At 34.7% G+C, this 19,361-nt stretch overlaps 2 protein-coding genes across 2 annotated transcripts; one reads left to right on the top strand and one right to left on the bottom strand.

Annotated features, from left to right (window-relative positions):
* Positions 1–377: 377 nt before the first annotated feature.
* On the top strand, positions 378–1,019 carry LOC107771320 (histone H2B-like). The gene has a single exon (XM_016590670.2). It carries the CDS (start codon positions 438–440, stop codon positions 882–884), a length of 447 nt encoding a protein of 148 aa, XP_016446156.1. The 5' UTR covers positions 378–437; the 3' UTR covers positions 885–1,019.
* Positions 1,020–14,724: 13,705 nt separating this feature from the next.
* LOC107799767 (protein SENSITIVE TO PROTON RHIZOTOXICITY 2-like) lies at positions 14,725–16,388 on the bottom strand. Its single transcript, XM_016622911.2, has one exon. It carries the CDS (start codon positions 16,303–16,305, stop codon positions 15,091–15,093), a length of 1,215 nt encoding a protein of 404 aa, XP_016478397.1. The 5' UTR covers positions 16,306–16,388; the 3' UTR covers positions 14,725–15,090.
* Between the last annotated feature and the right edge of the window lie 2,973 nt (positions 16,389–19,361).

Here is a 19,361-nt window from a genome sequence, read left to right as displayed (position 1 = left end):
AATTATCCTTATATTCTCAGAAGTTATCGTTATGTCAAATAATAACAATTTGGCCTCATGTTTTGTTTCCCGCCTAAGCTAGAAATATTGAATTTACTAGTGCCAAATTCAAATTATTCTTACATGCCTCGCAAAACCTTAACGGCTTAATCTACCGTTCATTCATCCTCCCATCGAACAACTAATATCGCTATCCGCGAAAACTACTTAAAACCAATAATATACGCCCACGTGTAGCATGACACACATATCAACAAATCTTAAACGTCCTTTTTACATTAAATCAACGGCCCATATTCACGATCCGCGTCACCCCAATCTAACCAATCAAATCTCACACCGCAAAAACTCTATATAAATCTCACCCCCTCTTCTCCTTTCTCACATAACAATTCTCTATTACTAAACCCAGTTTTCGATTTCTAAGCTCAGTTTCAATGGCACCTAAAGCAGAGAAAAAGCCAGCGGAGAAGAAACCAGTAGCAACAGAGGAGAAAAAGGCCGAAAAAGCCCCAGCAGAGAAGAAACCAAAGGCCGGAAAGAAGCTTCCAAAGGAAGCTGGCGCATCTGGTGCTGATAAGAAGAAGAAGAAGAGAGCAAAGAAGAGTGTAGAGACTTACAAGATCTACATTTTCAAGGTGCTGAAACAAGTTCATCCTGATATTGGAATTTCAAGTAAGGCTATGGGAATAATGAACAGTTTCATAAATGATATATTTGAGAAACTTGCTCAGGAATCTTCTAGATTGGCTAGGTATAATAAGAAGCCTACTATTACTTCTAGGGAAATTCAGACTGCTGTTAGACTTGTTTTGCCTGGGGAATTGGCTAAACATGCTGTTTCTGAAGGGACTAAGGCTGTAACCAAATTTACTAGTTCTTAGATTTGAGATTTGGTGGATTTTAGGGAATGTAAAGGTTGGGTACTTTTGTCGGGGTTTAAAAATGTTAGGTTTTAAAGTTTTTGCTTGTTCAATGATGTATTGAATATGAATATGAATGAATCGTTTTTGATTGAATTTCTGGTGTATTAACTTTATTAATATGATTTTGTATCTGGTGTAAAATTGAATGTAAGGAACAATTATTGCGTTGCTCTCGTAAGTTGGCTATAGCCATCTTACATCTTGAATTATTGAGAGACTACCATATGCAGATTTCTCAAATCTCAGTCCTAGTATTGGAACAGTACCCTCTGCAATATTCAATTTTTTTCTGTATTCTATTTCGTAGAGTATAAAATAGAGTTTATCAACACTTTAATTATAGTCAATTTCTGCATGTACGTAATCAACAAAGACAATTCTTATGCATTTTGTGGATGATATATGCCAATCAAGCACTTAAAATTGCAAATGAACCCAAGGTTATGCGCAGCTAGACTTCTTCTGGATGCCTGTAGTTGCAAAGAACACCACTATTACACAAATAAGAAAATTTTTGCAACCTTTTGAATGTGTAGTCAGTGTTTCTGCAAGATGAACACGTGAATGTAAGCCTGCTTGAATCTGTCAAACATCTGTAAACAATATGAAGCACAAGCTTAGAGTCTAGCATTTAATTTGGAGAATGCTTATTTAAAACAATATCTACTCTGATATCTGAAACCTAGTAGTATTGACTAATTAGATTCATGCCGAGTAAATTCCCTAGCAAGAAGTTCTCTATTCTCATTTTGGATTTTTAAGACGTAAAAATGAGAAGAATTTTCTACTAATTTAAAAGGGATAATGCATAAAATTCACCCCATCGTATGACCCATTTGCCAATTACACACCTTTTCTTTTCGGGGGTCCTATTACCCCCCTGAACTTTTTTTTACCGTAATTTATTTGTCATTATTTGATCAATTAAACCCAACCGTGACTACACCTCTTCCAAGCGCGTGAGGCCTGATTTTAAAAGACTTGTCTGCCATTCATTGGCCACATGTAATGCCAAATAAGCCATAAAAGGGTCCCAAATGTTAAAATCACCTATTTTAATTTAACCCATTATCTTTATCCCTCTTTCTAAACTAAAAGATTCTCTACCATTGTTGAAGAATTGCTGCTACTGCAGCTGAAATTGAGGTGAGTTTCAATCACATAATTCTTAAAATACTAATCTTCAGTCAATTCGATTTCATAATCTTTATGTTATGGTTTGAAATTTCTTCCCCAATTTTTATATTTTAGGAATTAGGGTTATGAAATGGCAAATACCAACTTGAATAGACTGTGTATGGACGATGAAGACCCAATGCTGAATGTTCAGGTGCGATGTAAACATGGATTTTTGCTGCAAATGCAGACTTCTTGGTCGAAGCGTAATCCGGGCCGAAGATTTTGGTCTTGCCCCTGCTATGGTGTATGTGTTCATTTCTAACTCGTCTAATGTGGTTGATTATCTTTGTATGTTGTCATTAAATTGATTCCAATTTAAAAAAAATTCAAGCCAAGAGTTGCAAATTTTTTCAATGGAGGGACAATGAAGTTGACGAAAGATCAAAGTTTATTCTTCCAAGATTGTTCGACAAAATTAAAGAGATGAAAGAAGATTTGGCACATTATGAAAGCCTCAAGATGTAGTTGGTTGAGCTTGAAAGTCTGAAAAATACCAAGGATGATGAAAAAGATAAGGGGGGCTGGTGTTGGCTTAATAGGAAGTTCATTTTGTGTATTGTGTTTTGTCTTTGTTGTTATGTGTTGATCAAATGAAGCTGTAATAGCAGTCTTGCTGCAGTAGTAGTTGTTTGTGTTGATCAAAAGAAGCTGTAATAGCAGTCTTTCTGCAGTAGTAGTTGTTTTTGTCATTATGGTATGTAACTTCATTTTAATATATGCTATGTGGAAGTGAATTATGTATTAAACCCACTTGCCATGATCGATTCCTAGATTCTTTCAACTTTTATATATAAGTCTCAATATGTTGATTTATATAAATGGCAAGACACCACTGAATTTCATAGAAATATAGTTACCACATTTCATAAACACCACCAAAATCAGTCAACAAAACATCAAATGTACTAAGGCAACAATCAATAACTAACACATTATTTGTTCTAATAGGATAACAGCTGCAGATTGCAGTCAACAAAAACAACCAACTGTGTAGCTTACATATACAAAAACTGCAGATTGCAATCAACAAAAACAACCAACTGTCTAGCTTACATATACAAAAACTGCAGATTGCAGTCAACAAAAACAACCATATACATTGTTTATGGCAGAACTAAGGATGTGCAGAACTGCTATTCTGGCTTAGGTTTTTTGATACACCAGTCCTTGTTTGAATTCTATGTTGCCCTCTAATCTCTTGCAGCCTTCTTGTCGTGATTGCTGGTTTCCCTTTCCATTTCAGTCCACTACTTGGCTTGAAACCAATGTCACCAGTTACATCAGCTGACCTTGTTATCATTGTTGGTCCTATGGGCTCTATTCTAGTACTTGGTATGTCTACTATTCTACTACTTGGCATGCCAGGCTACAGAGAAAGAATAAAGTAAATAAGTTATCACAACTATACAAAATAAATTGAATACCACAAGGAATATACACTTACATTCAAAGTTTTGAAGCCATTTTCTGCTTGAAACACACCCATTCCCATCACTCTTGGCCTTTTAAGTTGTTTTGTACTTTCCACACCCTCTCCCCTTCCTCTATTTAGTGTAGCAGTAGAGGCATTAGGTGCAGCAGATGCATTAGGTTGTGAGTGAGTTGCATTAGATGATATATTAGGTGCAGAACATTCAAACCAAGCTGCTAGTGAATGATAAGAACCAGATACATTAGGTTGTGAGTGAGTTGCATTCCAAGATCCTCCTCTTCCCCTACCTCTACTGACTGCTGCTGTTACATTCCTAGATCTTCCTCTTCCCCTACCTCTACTAGCTGCAACAGATGTTGCATTAGGTGGAGCAGATGTTGCATTAAATCCTTCTCTTCCCCTGCCTCTTCCCCTTCCTGTACTAATTGTTGCATTAGGTGCATCAGATATTGCATTAGATCCTTCAGCAGCAAGAGAGGCATTAGGTGCAGTAGATGTTGATTTTCTAGGCCTTCCTCTCCCTCTTTTTGCAGCAGGTTCATCTTCTACATTTCTTGGTTTCTAACAAATAATAAACAGTAAGATATGGTGGTTGAATTTACAAGAAACAATACACTTAGTTATACCTTTGGTCTGCCTCTTGGTCTTCTTGAACCTGATGCTTCTGCAGCAGTAGTTCCTGATGCTTCTGCAGCAGTATTTCCTGAACCTGATGGTGCAGCAGCAGTAGCACTCTTATGACACCCCCTCCTGTTGTGACCAACACCCTTGCAGATGCTACACCTCATGATAAGTCCAGTTTTAGGCAACTTTCCACATTTTTTGGTTTCAGTTGCCTCTTTTCTCCTAACCTTCTTGGGCCTGCCAGACATACTTTTCACCACTGGTGGTGCAACAGGAGGGTTAGTAGATGCAGGCCACATTTCCATATTGTTGAGTGGTTGAAGGAAGTGAGAATATGTCATCAAGTATGTCTCCTTCATGTAGCAGTTATCAACATAGTAAGCTGGTTCATACCCTTTTTAGTACATTGCAGCTATGGCATGTGGACATGGTATTCCTTTCAATATCCAAGCCCTACAACTACAAGTGTTATTTCTTAGGCAAACAGTATGTTGATTTGTTCCCTCCTTAACTTGGTATCCTGTATCTCCATTAAAAAAAATTGTACACCTCATTGACTTTTCAATATTTTCCTCTAAGACCTTTAATGCCATTGGAGAAATGTTGCATGACCAAGTATTTGCAAATTCCCTTAACTTAGCTATTCTAGTCATCACCCTGACTCTTATTTCTTCAAGCATGGTTATAATGGTCTTGTGCCTAGCAGCTAGGATCCATGCATTAAAACTTTCAGCCATGTTATTATCTACAACATCACACTTGACTTCCACATTAAAATAAACCTTACACCAAGTCTCTTTGTTATAGTATAAAAGATCATCAACTATGTTCTTACCAAGCATACTGAGTGCTTTAAGATTTTTCTTGAGTTCAGCCTCATATGTACTTCTAGCACACTTCCAGAACAATATCCTCCTCTGAATCCCTCTCCAATTCTTTGACCAATTTGCAAGGATGTGTCTGGTACACATTCTGTGCTCACATGCTGGAATAATGTCTTGAATTGCTGCTAGAAGTCCCTACAAAAGAGGAAATTAGTTAGTAATCAAACAGGAAAACCTATGCATTTCCTGCACCCCATGAATGCATTCTTCAATGCACCAAAACAGACATAGAAACTTTGAAATACTGCCTTACCAGATTCATTGGCTTCACCAAGTTTTACCACACAAGTACTCTCAGGATTGGTTCTTAACAATTCATCCCTATAGTCAAGAATTCTTCCAAACTCAAGTATATGGTTCCCCATAATTTCTGTCAACACTTTGGCTCTTGCTCTCCTAGCTGTGGTCTTGCCAACATGCACTTTAAATTTCTTCCTTATTAACTCTTGTAACTTGAACACTCTTATGTTTGGTTGTTCAGCTATTTTATCTTTCAACACTTTAGCCAGGTATTTAGAATTGCACATGTAATTTCTGGTGGCCCTATTACACTTATGAACTGGATTATAAGTCCTAAGCACAAAATTATTACTTGAAGTGTCAAGGCTTGCATACAACGGCCATGTACAACTATCCCTGCACCTCACCCTGACTCTTGTGGGCTCATTCACATATTTTTCCACCTGAACCCTCCTTTGAACAACATACTTGGTTATTGCATCTCTAAATTCTTGAACATCTCCAAAAATCATTCCCAGCTGCCACACAACTTTTTTAGCTGTAGGATCATAAACCACCTTCTTGGTAGAAGATCTTCTTCTTGGTAGATTTACACTAACTTCTTCCCCATCTTCAACCCAACTTTCATCTTCATCTGTTTCAAAGCTACAAGCATCAGAACTTGGGTAATATGGTTCATCACCTCCTATCCTACCTTCTAAACTTTTTTTACCTGTTTCAGTTTCATCAAACCCCAAATCTGGCCCAGCTACACCACATGGAACATTTTCAGGATCAGTAGGAGCTCTTTCTTTTCTTTTTCTTCTCTGGAAAGATTTTCTCTCAGCCCTAAACTCTAAGAACTCTTCATGTATATCACTACCATAATCATCTATGTCATCACCAAAAAAATCACTGTCTTCATCACTTGAACTATCTTCACTTGACTTATCAGATTCCTCCTCAGTTGAGGATGAATCTGGATCTGGATTTGGTGGAGAAGCTGCTGGATCAGCTGCTGAATCAGTAGGTGTAGGTGAAGTAGCTGTTGCACCATTTAAAGCCTCCTCACCAACCTCAATGTTTTGACTAGCACTTGCTTCAATGGTCCCATCCCCTTTATTAAAAGCTGAACCAGATTCTTCTACACCTATGTGCTGGATATACTTCCAAAATGGCTTCATTTTGCAAAAACTGTGCAATTCTTGAAACCTCCCTATCATTGTTTATATTTTCTATAATTCTACAGTTAGGTGGCCTAACACTAAATGTACAGCTGCTACTGTACCCCAATTCTTTAATATAGTCCACCAACTCAAAATAAGATAAAGTATCCACATCAACATTCACATATTCTATCATTACCCCACCCACATATCTTGGTTCCCCACGTACAACCTCTAAGACCCCACCATGAAACAATCTCAAAGTAACAAATATAAACACACCCATACCTGAATACAAGTAAAAGGGAACAAATAATTTCAGACAAATCCCCAATCAAAGTAATTATTCTGCCGAAAATAGGGCAGCACTAAAAACTTACCACCAAGAACACATCAGTTAAAAAACACAAAAAATCAAAGTATAAGTATCATAATCAACATGCAAACCCCTCAGTTTCAAAATCAAAATATCACAATTTTGTACAGTGATCGATATTTTTACAAAACTATAAACTACCAAAAATCAATTGAAGACAGTAAAAAACTAACCTTTAGACTTGGTTTGTGATGAATAAATAGATAATACATATGCGCTGACCTTGATTGTAACACCACAATATCAAATTAAACCCTAGATTGTAACTCCCTGCTGAAATTGAACAAAACGAACCCTAAAAACAGAGATTACATACTTCTTTACATTATGTTAGAGCCGATTTTGCAATAGATTAAAGAGAAAATTATGATTGGGGTGATTTTATGGAAGGAATCGAAGAGGGGATTGTGAGTTTGGACCGTAGAAAATGGGAGTAGGAAAGGAAATAATGAAATAGGGTCGGTTTAATTACTGAAATAAAAGGGATTTGATAAATTAAAAGGGAATTGGGTGGGGCCCATTAGCGCGTGTATACACGAATAGTCTTATAGATGGGGGTCGGGTTTAATTGATCAAATAATGACAAATAAATTACGGTAAAAAGAAGTTCAGGGGGGTAATAGGACCCCCGAAAAGGAAAGGTGTGTAGTTGATAAATGGGTCATAGGATGGAGTGGATTTTATGGATTATCCCAATTTAAAAGGATGTAAGTTATGTACACTGATTATATGAAAACGTTTTTATGCTATTAGTGTACTTTAACATGTGATATATAGTTGGTGAGTTACAGTTTTTATGGAATTATTAATTCATGCTTAATTTAGATTTACTTATAATTATATTAAGTTATACTTCCTCCGTTTCAATTTGTTTGAACTTATTTTGATAGGGCATGGAGTTCAAGGAAAAAAAAAAAGAAGACTTCAAAATTATTGTTTAAAATAATACCCCCTTCTTTTCAATTTATGTGAACTTGTTTCTTTTTTATTTTTTTCAAAAACAACAGAGTTGTTCCAAAGGATCAAAATGACCAGTTATTAATGGAATTTTTTGTCGGCTCTCTGTAAAATACTTGTTTGGCCTAGGGCTTCCTGTTGTTGTTGCAATGATTTATAGCCACACAAATATGTGCCTCATTTTTAACCATCAAATTCAAAATTTTTCTCTTTTTTCTTAACTCCATACTCAATCAAATCGGTTCGTGTAGGATTATTATATGCAGAAACGGTAAAAACTCTACTCCATCCGTTTTCATTTAGGTCTTAGGATAAGCTTTGCCATTAAGAAAATATTAATAAAAAAAATAATTTGACTAATCTACATCTTATTAATTTTAAAATTTTAGCTATTTATGTGCCTCTTAGTTCTAGAACAACTAATGTACCCCTACTGATCTAAGGAGGGGAGGGTGGTACTCAAGGGAACGTTAAAAGTAGTTAGGGGTATTCTTAAACTAAAATTTAAAAAATATTATATTTGAAATTTTAAATACAAATAAACTTTAATGAATGAAAAAAATTCACGGCTTTGAAGTGCTTTTTATTTTATTTAATGCAATGTAATTATTAGATTTATAATACAAGTTACAAATATTTATTTGTATTTTAACAATTGTAAAAAAAATTATATAAATCTTTTATACGATTTACGTAATTGTTCAATAATTTTTCGTGGTTATTCGCTTGGAATTGGTAGCATTTGTTCTTCTGTGTCCCCTCCATCTCCGGTAGATAGTATTTCATTATATGCATCGTCGTCTCTTGAATTATTCTGGAATGCCAAAGTTTCTTCTCTCCATTTTAATCCAATCTCCGAATAAAGAAGTAGTCTCCAAGGTGTCTTCTGCCAATGAGCGTTTGTAGTCTCCAAGTTGAAATCGTGCTACACTGAAAGCGCTTTCGGAAGCTTACAAATATCTTTTTCATTAGCCTTATCCTTCATAAACCATTGTCAAAAATTTGATCTTTTTTTACGTTCAACTGATTGTCTAGTGAGAGATAACGGAACATTGGCTCCAAACTGAGATTGAGTCTGAGTTGGAGCTGCAGGAGCAGGACTAGTAGGTATTTCATCTAAGTTCTCTTTATCCTCTCTCAAGTTATCACAATCATTATACTGTGGTTGTAATGTTTCGTGATATAACGATTGATAATTAACATTAAAATCATGATAGACATGTGTTTCATTTACATGAATGAAGTCATCAACAGGAGTAGGAGTACTCGTTACGACCCAACTTAGGATCATGACAGCCACTTTGGAGCAAGTGCTCTCAATTAAGCCTCATCGATATTTTGCAGAAAAACAAACAGAGTTTTCCCTTTTTTAGGACTATCCAAAAGTTTACCCTGTCTTAAAGATCAACATAAGAACATTCTAATATCAATTCAACCGGCAATAACATTATCAATTAATCAAAATAAGTCTCAACTATATAATCCACCCACCAACGATCAGAAATACTAAATCCATCTCCAAATTCGATAAGAAAGTAAAATACTTATCTCAAGTCTATAACAACGAAAGAATACTCATGACACTAAGAAAATGACTATGGAGCGACTCTAAGAGTTCATAAAAAAGATCATAACCATTAATTAAACTCTTTGCCCATGAGAACAAATACGAGGCTCACCAAAAACTATCAACTCAAGCGCTCTAATTGACGAGATCCTCACCTGCGCTAGCTGCTGTCTTTGTAAAAAAAAATAGCATGGAGTGAGTCGCTAGTTCAGTGAGTGATAACACTTAACTGTTGGAGAACAAGTCAGAAAACATGCTAGTGTATTAAACAGAAAATATCATAGAAATTCCTTTTCAGAAATAATAAACAATAATCAATCTCGTCATATATTTCATGTAATATAAATCAATTAACAATTTGGTAATAAACTCGGTAAATGCTGTTTGATATCAAATATTCATGTTTGCGAGGTCTCAATGAACGGATCATGTAATCGAATAATTATGAACCTCTTCGCAAGAAGTCAAATATAATGATAGTCCTTACTCGAGGAAAATCAGCAACGTTATGGTAGTTATACCTTTCCAATAGCGAGGGCTGTAACGGTAATTGATAGTTACAAGGTGCATCGGGTCTAACGAACCCACCGTTAGCTACGAGATCCTTCAAAGTCTCCTCCCATTTATACTTGTCTTTATAATCAATAAATACTTCTTTCAAAATATTTTTAAAATAATACAAGGCATTTTAGTTCTTATTAAATCATAAAATTTCATTTCGATAACAATAAATCTATCTCAGGTAACACTAAAACATGTCTAGTAATAATGAGAATATTCAAAATAAGAGTAATCATTTCAAATAAATATTTCGATGTCATTTCAAGTAAAGGACTTGTCCCACGTGCAAATTCATAATAATTGGTAACATATTCATATTATAATTTATGTGTAAATCATGCAGTTATGGAAGCACAAATTACGGTAAGGTTACTACTCATAATACTCGCGTCGAAATATCAAACTCGTCACCTCGAGCAATTCCTATGGCTTCCTTCAATCAATTTATAATCACATCATATCGTCATCGTGTTAATTTTCTTGTTTAAGATAATCCATAATTTATTTAGGATATCCAGCTCTCGGGGTTTCATTTTGACTCTCAATTCATCAAATAATTTTTTTTCTTTTATTCTTTTACCCAGGCTATGAGTAATTCAACTAGTTCATTATCTATCACAAAATCGCTTTTCTAATCTCAAAGTTTTCTTCAACTTCATTTATAAGTATATTGAGAACTCATAGGAAATAGTAAAGAATAATTTACATCCAATATCCTCTTGATGATTTTACAGAAGCACAATAGATTAAGTTAGCATTTAGACTATATACTCAAATTATTAAAAATATAAATCTGATATGATTCGCCTTATTTGCTGCTTAGCCTATTTCAGAATAACGATTCCAACTATTCATGGGTATTCTCATGTCTAAATCAATTGAAACAAATCACGTTTGAGTTACTACCTAACTCAACCCATAAAAAAATTATATCTACTTATGTCTTTTTTTTTTGGGAAATTTTCATTCCTATACTATATAGGAAACTATATTACCAAATATGTTCATAGTTTGCATATTACCCTTCATGCTAATAGTATTTCTACAAAATATAGATCATGCATTAAATAAGGAATCATTGTAGCTATAGGCTTCCTTATTTAGGTGCGCTAAAATTGGGGGATTAAATATTCTTCCAGATCTTCCAAACGAAAATCACGCACATTAATCTTCTTCGTCAGTTTCGTTTCAAATTTAGCGTCTCTACATCAAACGCAATTATTCTTTTACAATTCAAAAACAAATTGATTATTCTTCTACAATTCAAAAACGAATTGATTATTCTTCTACAATTCACAAATCAAAAACGACTAAATCTTCTACAATTTTTCTACATCAAATGCAATTATGTCCAAATTTTAGTAATACAAAGCAAAGAAAAAGAGAGCAGCAATTCCACCATTGACAGCCATTAAAAAGCTTGAAAGCTTTGAATTCAAATTTGGGTTTTCAAAAATCATTATTTGTTTGGATCGGGTATTGTTGAAAATAATTGGGAATATGATTTGGAGTTTATATCTCAATTTTGAGGGGTTTTGGTGAAGATTAGACTTGGTTTTGACTGAATTTCAGATTGAAACTCGAAGAAGAAGAAGAAGACGTATATTGCAGAAATTGTAGAAAATTTGAAGAAAAATTGTAGACATTTAGTTTTCTTTTATTCATTTACCTATTGTATGAAAGTTGAACAACATTGTATAAAAATTGTATTTAAGTGGATGATTTAGTACTGTTTTGGACAAAAATATATATAAAAAATGTGAAACATACATTTCAGGGGAAGCATGTTGAGTCCAAATATGTACCCAGTTTGTAGATATTTTGTAGATAAATTGTAGATTATTTGTATTCTGATTGTAGATGCTTTATTTTCTGTTTTCACAAATAAAAAAATGACTAAAACTTCTACAAATCTTCTGAAAAAACGCAATTATGTCAAAAATCCCAATTATGCTACAATTGAATGAGAATTGGGATATTAAAATTCAATGTATCCAGTTTGTAGATATTTTGTAGATAAATTGTAGATTATTTGTATTCTGATTGTAGATGCTTTGTTTTCTGTTTTCACAAATCAAAAACGACTAAAACTTCTACAAATCTTCTGCAAAAAACGCAATTATGTCGAAAATCCCAATTATGCTACAATTGAATGAGAATTGGGATATTAAAATTCAATGTACCTAGTTTGTAGATATTTTATCGATAAATTGTAGATTATTTGTATTCTGATTGTAGATGCTTTGTTTTCTAATTTCATAAATAAAAAACGACTAAAACTTCTACAAATCTTCTGCAAAAAACGCAATTATGTCAAAAATCACGATTATGCTACAATTCTGTGATTCTCCTATATGCTCTTGTTACTCCTTACGAAAATGCTATGCTAAATATGGAATCCAAAAAAATATTTCTGCAATTTTTCTTCAAGAAAAATAAATAAACAACAGTCTACAATTTTTCTGCAATTTCTGCAATATACATCTTCTTCTTCTTCTTCTTCTTCTTCTTCTTCTTCTTCTTCTTCTTCTTCTTCTTCTTCTTCTTCTTCTTCTTCTTCTTCTTCGAATCAATCTGAAATTCAGCCAAAATCAAGTCTAATCTTCATCAAAACCCCTCAAAATTGAGATATAAATTCCAAACCATATTTTTAATTATTTACAACAACACCCAATCCAAACAAATAATGATTTTTGAAAACCCAAATTTGAATTCAAAGCTTCAAAACTTTTTAATGGCTGTAAATGGTGGAATTGCTGCTCTCTTTTCCTTTCCTCTTATATTACTGAAGGAACCCGAAATCATAACCATCAAAAGTTATTGATGTGTATGAAACTTTGAAGATTTGACTTAAATTTTTACTGGTTGTAGAAGAAAAAACCTTGATTTTGGACGTTAATGGTAGAGGGTTTCAATTGTTTTTCTGGATTTAGCAGAGGGTTTCAATTGTTTTTTTGGTTTCTGGGTATGTGGTGATACGTGGGTGAGGGTGTGGGGTTGAGAGAGAGAAACGTGGGGGGGGGGGGGGATTTGGAAGAATATTTGGTACCATAAATGTCGGAGTGATATAAGGTACAATTAATGTACAATTAAAAAATCTTATGGTATAGAATTAGTAATTAGGTATATTAAATGTAATTATATCAAACCTTAAACATTAAGGGTAATATAATTTTCTATATGACATAGAAATGTAAAAGTTCTTTTTTTTTTGGTGCAAATATCTACTCATGTCAATTGAATAAATTACCTTAAAATCTAGACAATTTGTGGCTGGGAATGACTTTTTTTGCGGCATCAAAACTTCTGCCTAACACTTCCTTCTCTATTTTGCTTTTGACTTTATCAAGTCTTTGAAAATCCTTTAGTTTCTATTCTGCCGAAACTAAATCCTTCATGCCTTTCCCCTAAATCCTTCACGTAATTCTCATTCTAACGGGCTTTAGCCCAAAAACCTTTTTTTTGTTTTATTTTATTTTTTTTTTGCTAAAAACTTATATAACCTTATTTAAATATAAGGTATTACAATACTGAACTAGCATTACCCTTAGTCAATTTTTTAAACGTCTTTTACTAATTTAAGAGCCATTTTTAATAACAAATAATTAAAATAAAAATAACAGCAACACAACTATAACAAAAATAAATGCAAAAATTAATAAGAGTTGGAACGAATGTATCAAATATTAACGTATAAATGATGTTAATGGAAGAAAATTGCTCCAACTAGTAGTGAAAAAATACGCCACCGAATATTTGATATTGGTGCTTGAAAAATTATACCAAAATAATTGAGTGATAGAACGTTAATTGCATTTTAGAGATAGAGAAAGATAGAGAATTAGAGAAATATGAGCGTTTTGTGTGAAAATTAAAAGAATGGAATAAGGTATTTATAGTTTTAAAATAGGGCCAAAGTGTATTTGAACAAACTTAAGGGTTAAAAATATAAATTAGGGGGTAGGGGGTGTTATGGGGCTAGGAGGCAATGATAGCTATTTTTGGCCGTTGCTAACGACAATTTTTTTAAAAATAACCGTTAGCTAACGGTACAAAAACGGTTACATTTTTTGAACTATACCGTTTTGGTACCTTTAAGGGTACCAACTGGATTGATTCTACCGGTACTTTTTTCGGTACCCTTCCAGTCCCCATTCCCCTCAACCAAATCCCCTACCCCTTCCCCTAATCCGATCGGTACCGGTTCGAGTAATCCCCCCTCCCCCCCCCCTAGACAACCCTAATTTAGGATAATAGAGAAATTTGCATGTTAAATTATTTCTAAATTTAGAGAAATATTTTCATTCTTTTTACGAAACGGAGACAGTGGCGGAGGCAGGATTTTCGACAAGGGGGTTCAAAAAAAAGTTAAAAGATTAAAAGAGATTATGGCTAGAGGGAATTAAACTTGTAACCTTAAGCTATGCTTTTGAAGCCCCTAAACCACTAAGCTATGCTTTTCAATTATGTTAAGGAGATTCAAAATATAATATATTGAGGTACAAAACAGATTTTGCTTTATATATACAGTGTAATTTTACGGCAAAGGGGGTTCGGGTGAACTCCTTTCCGCCTTTAAATCCGCCCCTGAACAGAGGGAGTATGAGTTTATTTGGGCAAGACATTTTTCACATAGAAACAAATTTTTTGGCTCGTCTATATAATATTGGTCGTCTCATTTTAGAAAACACTCATACACCAGATATGTATATATGCTTGTGAAGATATAATTAAGAATAAAAGAATGTTCTATTTTTGAGATGTTAAATGTTTGGATTAAGCGGTCGCATAATTATTTAACATAAGGTATCAAGACAAGTAGATTTTCTGGATTCAAGTCTCATTGCCATCCTTCAGATCGAAAATATAACTACGTAGAGTATCAATGTAATGTTATAAAGCTACTGTTTATCAGATTGCATGGCAAGTATTTTTTTCTCTCTTTCGAGCTAGGATATACTTATAATTTTCATACTCATGATTAAAGCACATCATCAACATTTTACAAGAAAAAGATGAACAAAACAACCAAGTAATAAAATCTACCCCCACAACAATCACACGGCATTCGACATGTACTGAGCTTAGCCCTGTGCACATGGTACCTTGCGGCACCACTTGCACGACGCACCATTGTTCCGTTGCCAAAGCCATAATTAGCTGCCACGAGCGATTCCACCGCCAAACTTCCTCTTTTACCTATCCTGTAATTGAACTTAACTGAACATTATTCTGCTCATATTTTCCCATCTTGGCCAAGGAATTTATAACTGGAGTGTGTCCAACAAATAAAGTAGCATGCCCCATAAGCTTATCTTTCCTTGAAAAAGTAGTACCACATGAACACTGCCATTTCAGGTCACCACAATGTTTCTCATGAGTTCTAAGATCAGACAACACAGAAAATTGCTTCTTATTGCATCTATTGCACACATACATTTTGGGACAATGGCTTCTCTTGTAGTGATTCTTGACACATATCATTGATTTCAGTGGCTGAAATTTGGCATGTTTTTTATTCCACCTGCAACCTTCTTGTGGGCAAGAATATTTCTTACTCAATTTTGATAATCTATCATTTATTCCATCATTTCCATTGTTTTTCAATGGATTACTTAAGGCTGCATTAGACTTGTATTCATCTCCATGAGCTCTCATATGCATTCTCAAATTAGCATCCCTTTTAAACCCTTTACCACAAACTTGACAATAATGTGTGTACTTAGCCAATAAATCAGCTGCATCCAACTCAATAATATCACAATTTTCTTGTGATGAAATATTTTGCATTCCTTCATTCTTGAATTTCCTTTTTCCCAATTGAACATTACTATGATCACTAATAGCTATAATAGTACTATGACTTTTGTTATCTTCAATATTACTACAAGAAGCATAATTCTCTTCATACCAATGATCAAGCGTTTCGTTCGGGTAGAAACCTTGAGGCAAAGGATCAACATGGCCATCATCTTGAAGCTTGATTTGAGATGGTTCAAGAAATCTACTTGAATTAATATTGTTGGTGGTTGAAGTCGAGCCGAGGGAAATCTTCTGGCAAGAGAACATGAGAGAGGAAGCAGTTGTGATGATTTCTTGAATCAAGCTTCCCATATTTGCAATGGCCATAGACGTTGACTCGGATGTTTGGACTATTGTTTGATTATTAGTAGAAATAAACATGGTGGCAAGTGATTGAACTTGATCAACCTTTTCTTTCAAAAGGGATAAATTGTAAAGGAAAGAATTTGGTTGATGAGAATGGTATAAAGAAGATGTAGTTGCAACATGAACTGAAGAAGAAATCATATGATCTTGATCTTGATCAAGATTATGATGAATAGGTGCATATAATGGTAAGTTTTGTGGATTAGTATTAGGGAAACATGGAATATTAGTCGTCCCTTCAATCATCCTGGACTATGCTCTAATTTCTGATTTGTAGATTTGTTCTTTCTTCTTTTTGTCTTGGAAATAAACATACGCTCAACAACATTTTGAATATATAAAGAAACGTAGCCTGGCTGCCCTTTTTAAAGAAGGGGAGCTTTGGTATAACTGGTAAAGTTGTTGTCATGTGATCAGGAAGTCACGGGTTCGAGCCGTGGAAACAGGCTCTTAAAGAAATGCAGGGTAAGGCTGCGTACAATATACTCTTGTGATCCAGCCCTTACCCGAATCCCGCGTATAACGGGAGCTTAGTGTACGAACTTTTTTTAAGGGAAGAAAATGTGCTTTTTGTGACATTTAGGGTGACGTTTTTGGTAGGCAAAAAAAAAAAAAGTCAGAGAGAAACACAGATACAATTTAAGTCAACTTTGAGACCACTTAAGACCTCCCTCAAATACTACCAATCTCATATTAAGACAAACTTTATATTCAAAAGATAAATTTTCTAAACGTATTAGAATAAATAACTTATGGGGGACATAAATTTATGTGCGACTTATTATTTTAACATGTTGGACATCAATTATATGTTTGGTTTCGGAAATAAAAATGATATCTGTGATTCAAAACTGTCTCTGTTGGTTGAGTCTCGTCAACCTTCACGCATGAATTTGAAGTTGTAAAAGAGATTTATTTTTTCCAGAGAGGAAGGTGTCATCTTTAAGAGATAACGACCATTTCCACATCTGTATTAATATATTATTTATTGAGGCCATCATGTTTTTGGTTCTTGATTTACTTCGTCAATCTTTTTGAGAAGAATCTAACCACAACATTTCACTTTATTAGATAGGGGACTATTGACGTTTTGTTCTTCTGTGTTGTACTAATATTTTGTTCCATAGCCATTTAGTAAAAGTTGTTGTGTGATCAAGAGTTCATAAGTTCTAGCCATGAAAATAGAGTTTTGAAAATATTAGATTCACATGTGCATAGATTTTGTTAGTTTATATAAGTCCACCAAACTATAGAGTACCTGGTCCTATATGAATTTCCACTGAGAGTACTAATGAAGCAGTAAATAAGAGGGACACAAGATTTTTATGTGGAAAAATCCCACTCAAGGGGATACAAATCACGACCTACACTTGTAGGCTTTCAACTTCACTAACTTGTAATCATACTATTACAAGCCATTTTGTAATGCCTCTATTACAAAGACTTCAACTTAACTAACTTGTGATACACTTACCACAAGCCACTTTGTCACTCACTAGTTACAAAGACTTTAACTTATGACTAAGTCTAGTCACAACACAAACTCAGAAAGTTTGTGATTTTGGGTTTCCTAAAACATAGCTTCTAAGAAAGTAAGATAGGAGTTACAATGAAGAACAAATAACAAGATTACAACTCAACTACAGATATACATAAACTCGTGAAACTGATCCTTTAGTGGAGTTGTCTTCTTGTTATTGATACACTAGTGACTTCAACGCTAGATGAACTCTTTAATGCTTGAGAGAATATCACTAAATGCTCAAGTGAATATCTGGTGCCTTGCACCATGTTGTTATATTACCAAAGACATCACAAGGATGATGTCAATTCTTGGTTGGTACAAATCTCTTCCAATGGGAAGTGACTGCTGCACTGTCTGCTGCACTGTCGCGTGTACAGTAGCAGGTAGTCACTTTCTGTAGTTGCTTTCCAGCTATATAGTTGACTTGTACTTCTGTCAGAGGACACCAAGGGATCAGGTTCCTGTCTTGTTCCTCTTTTCTCTTTGTTTGCATCAGTTCACATTAGCTGGAGTTAAGGCTAGACTTCGTTCATTTGAAATGTGTACCAAGTGTGTCAGGTTCCCTATCTGGTTCTTAACAGTAAGTTTGTTAGATCATCAAAATATAAGGCAAGGACATTAAAAGCTCATCAATTTCCCCCTTTTTGATGATGACAAACTTAGACACTGATAATGCTTATTTAGAGCGAAAATGACCAGATGAGGTAACAGGAACTTCACAAGTTCCCCCTAATCTTTTGCTTTTGATTCCCCCTTAATCAGATCCCCATGTTTCAATCAGTTTCCATTGGCATATTTAAGACTATACTACTATACTTCCCCCTTTTGGCATCATTAAAAATACACAAGCATGCAAATAGTAGAAAGAAGTCTAACACAACCAACTCATGCCATATATGTGCACACAACATGACAGAAAAGAGAAGCCAAAGGAAAACAACATTGTACAAGCAAAGAGAAGAGCAGTTTCATTGATATAAACAATGGACTGAGCAAAAACAGAAGTAGTAATGGTGAAGTCCAACATGCCATTAGCAAAAAAGACCAACAAAAATAGAAACAACAGCCACAAAACATCATAACAAAAGACAACTGGTCATTGAGAGGTTTCTAAGGGGCACTAGAAAAGGGAGACTTGGAGAGAGAAGAAGCAAGGGTTTTGAGATCAGGTCCAGACGGGCATTTGCAGACAGCTGCTCTTCAAGCAATTTTGCACGAAGCTCATCATTTTCTTTTGTCAAGCGGGCAACTTCTTCATTTGTGGAATTAACGGAACTAGGTCCTCTAATAGCTTGACTGAGCTGAGTTTCTAGTATGGCATTCAGAGCCCTCAATCTCCTGATCTCTTCTGAAGTAGTATTTTGAGCATTGATCAGCTGAGAAATGGTCGAGATGATTCCACCAACCTTTTCTACTCACTCACATTCTTCCAGAGTGGTTTTGGAGAAGGTTTGCTTGCGTGTGCCCACTTTAGGATTAGCCAAAAGAACCTTGTAGAAGTCAAACACTCGAGTAAGGAGAAAGCCATATAGAAGCCCATGATTGCCACCTTTAAATTTTGCCACCTTTTTGCATATGGTCTATCATGGCTGATGGCATATTGATCGGGACAAACTCATCAAGAGCCTCCATTAAGACCAAATCAGACTTTGTAGCGGTAGACCGCCTCTCAGCAAGATGTAAAAGCACCTTATTGACCAGCTCAAATAGAAGCTGATACTCAGGAAGTAGTACCTTCTTATGCACCTATTCCCCCTGCTGAACTGCTTGCTCTGTC

This window comes from Nicotiana tabacum, chromosome 18 (genome assembly GCF_000715075.1).
Source record: "Nicotiana tabacum cultivar K326 chromosome 18, ASM71507v2, whole genome shotgun sequence".
NCBI lineage: Eukaryota > Viridiplantae > Streptophyta > Magnoliopsida > Solanales > Solanaceae > Nicotiana > Nicotiana tabacum.
The sequence above is the reverse complement of the archived record's forward strand: the minus strand, read 5'-3'. Positions and strand labels throughout refer to the sequence as shown.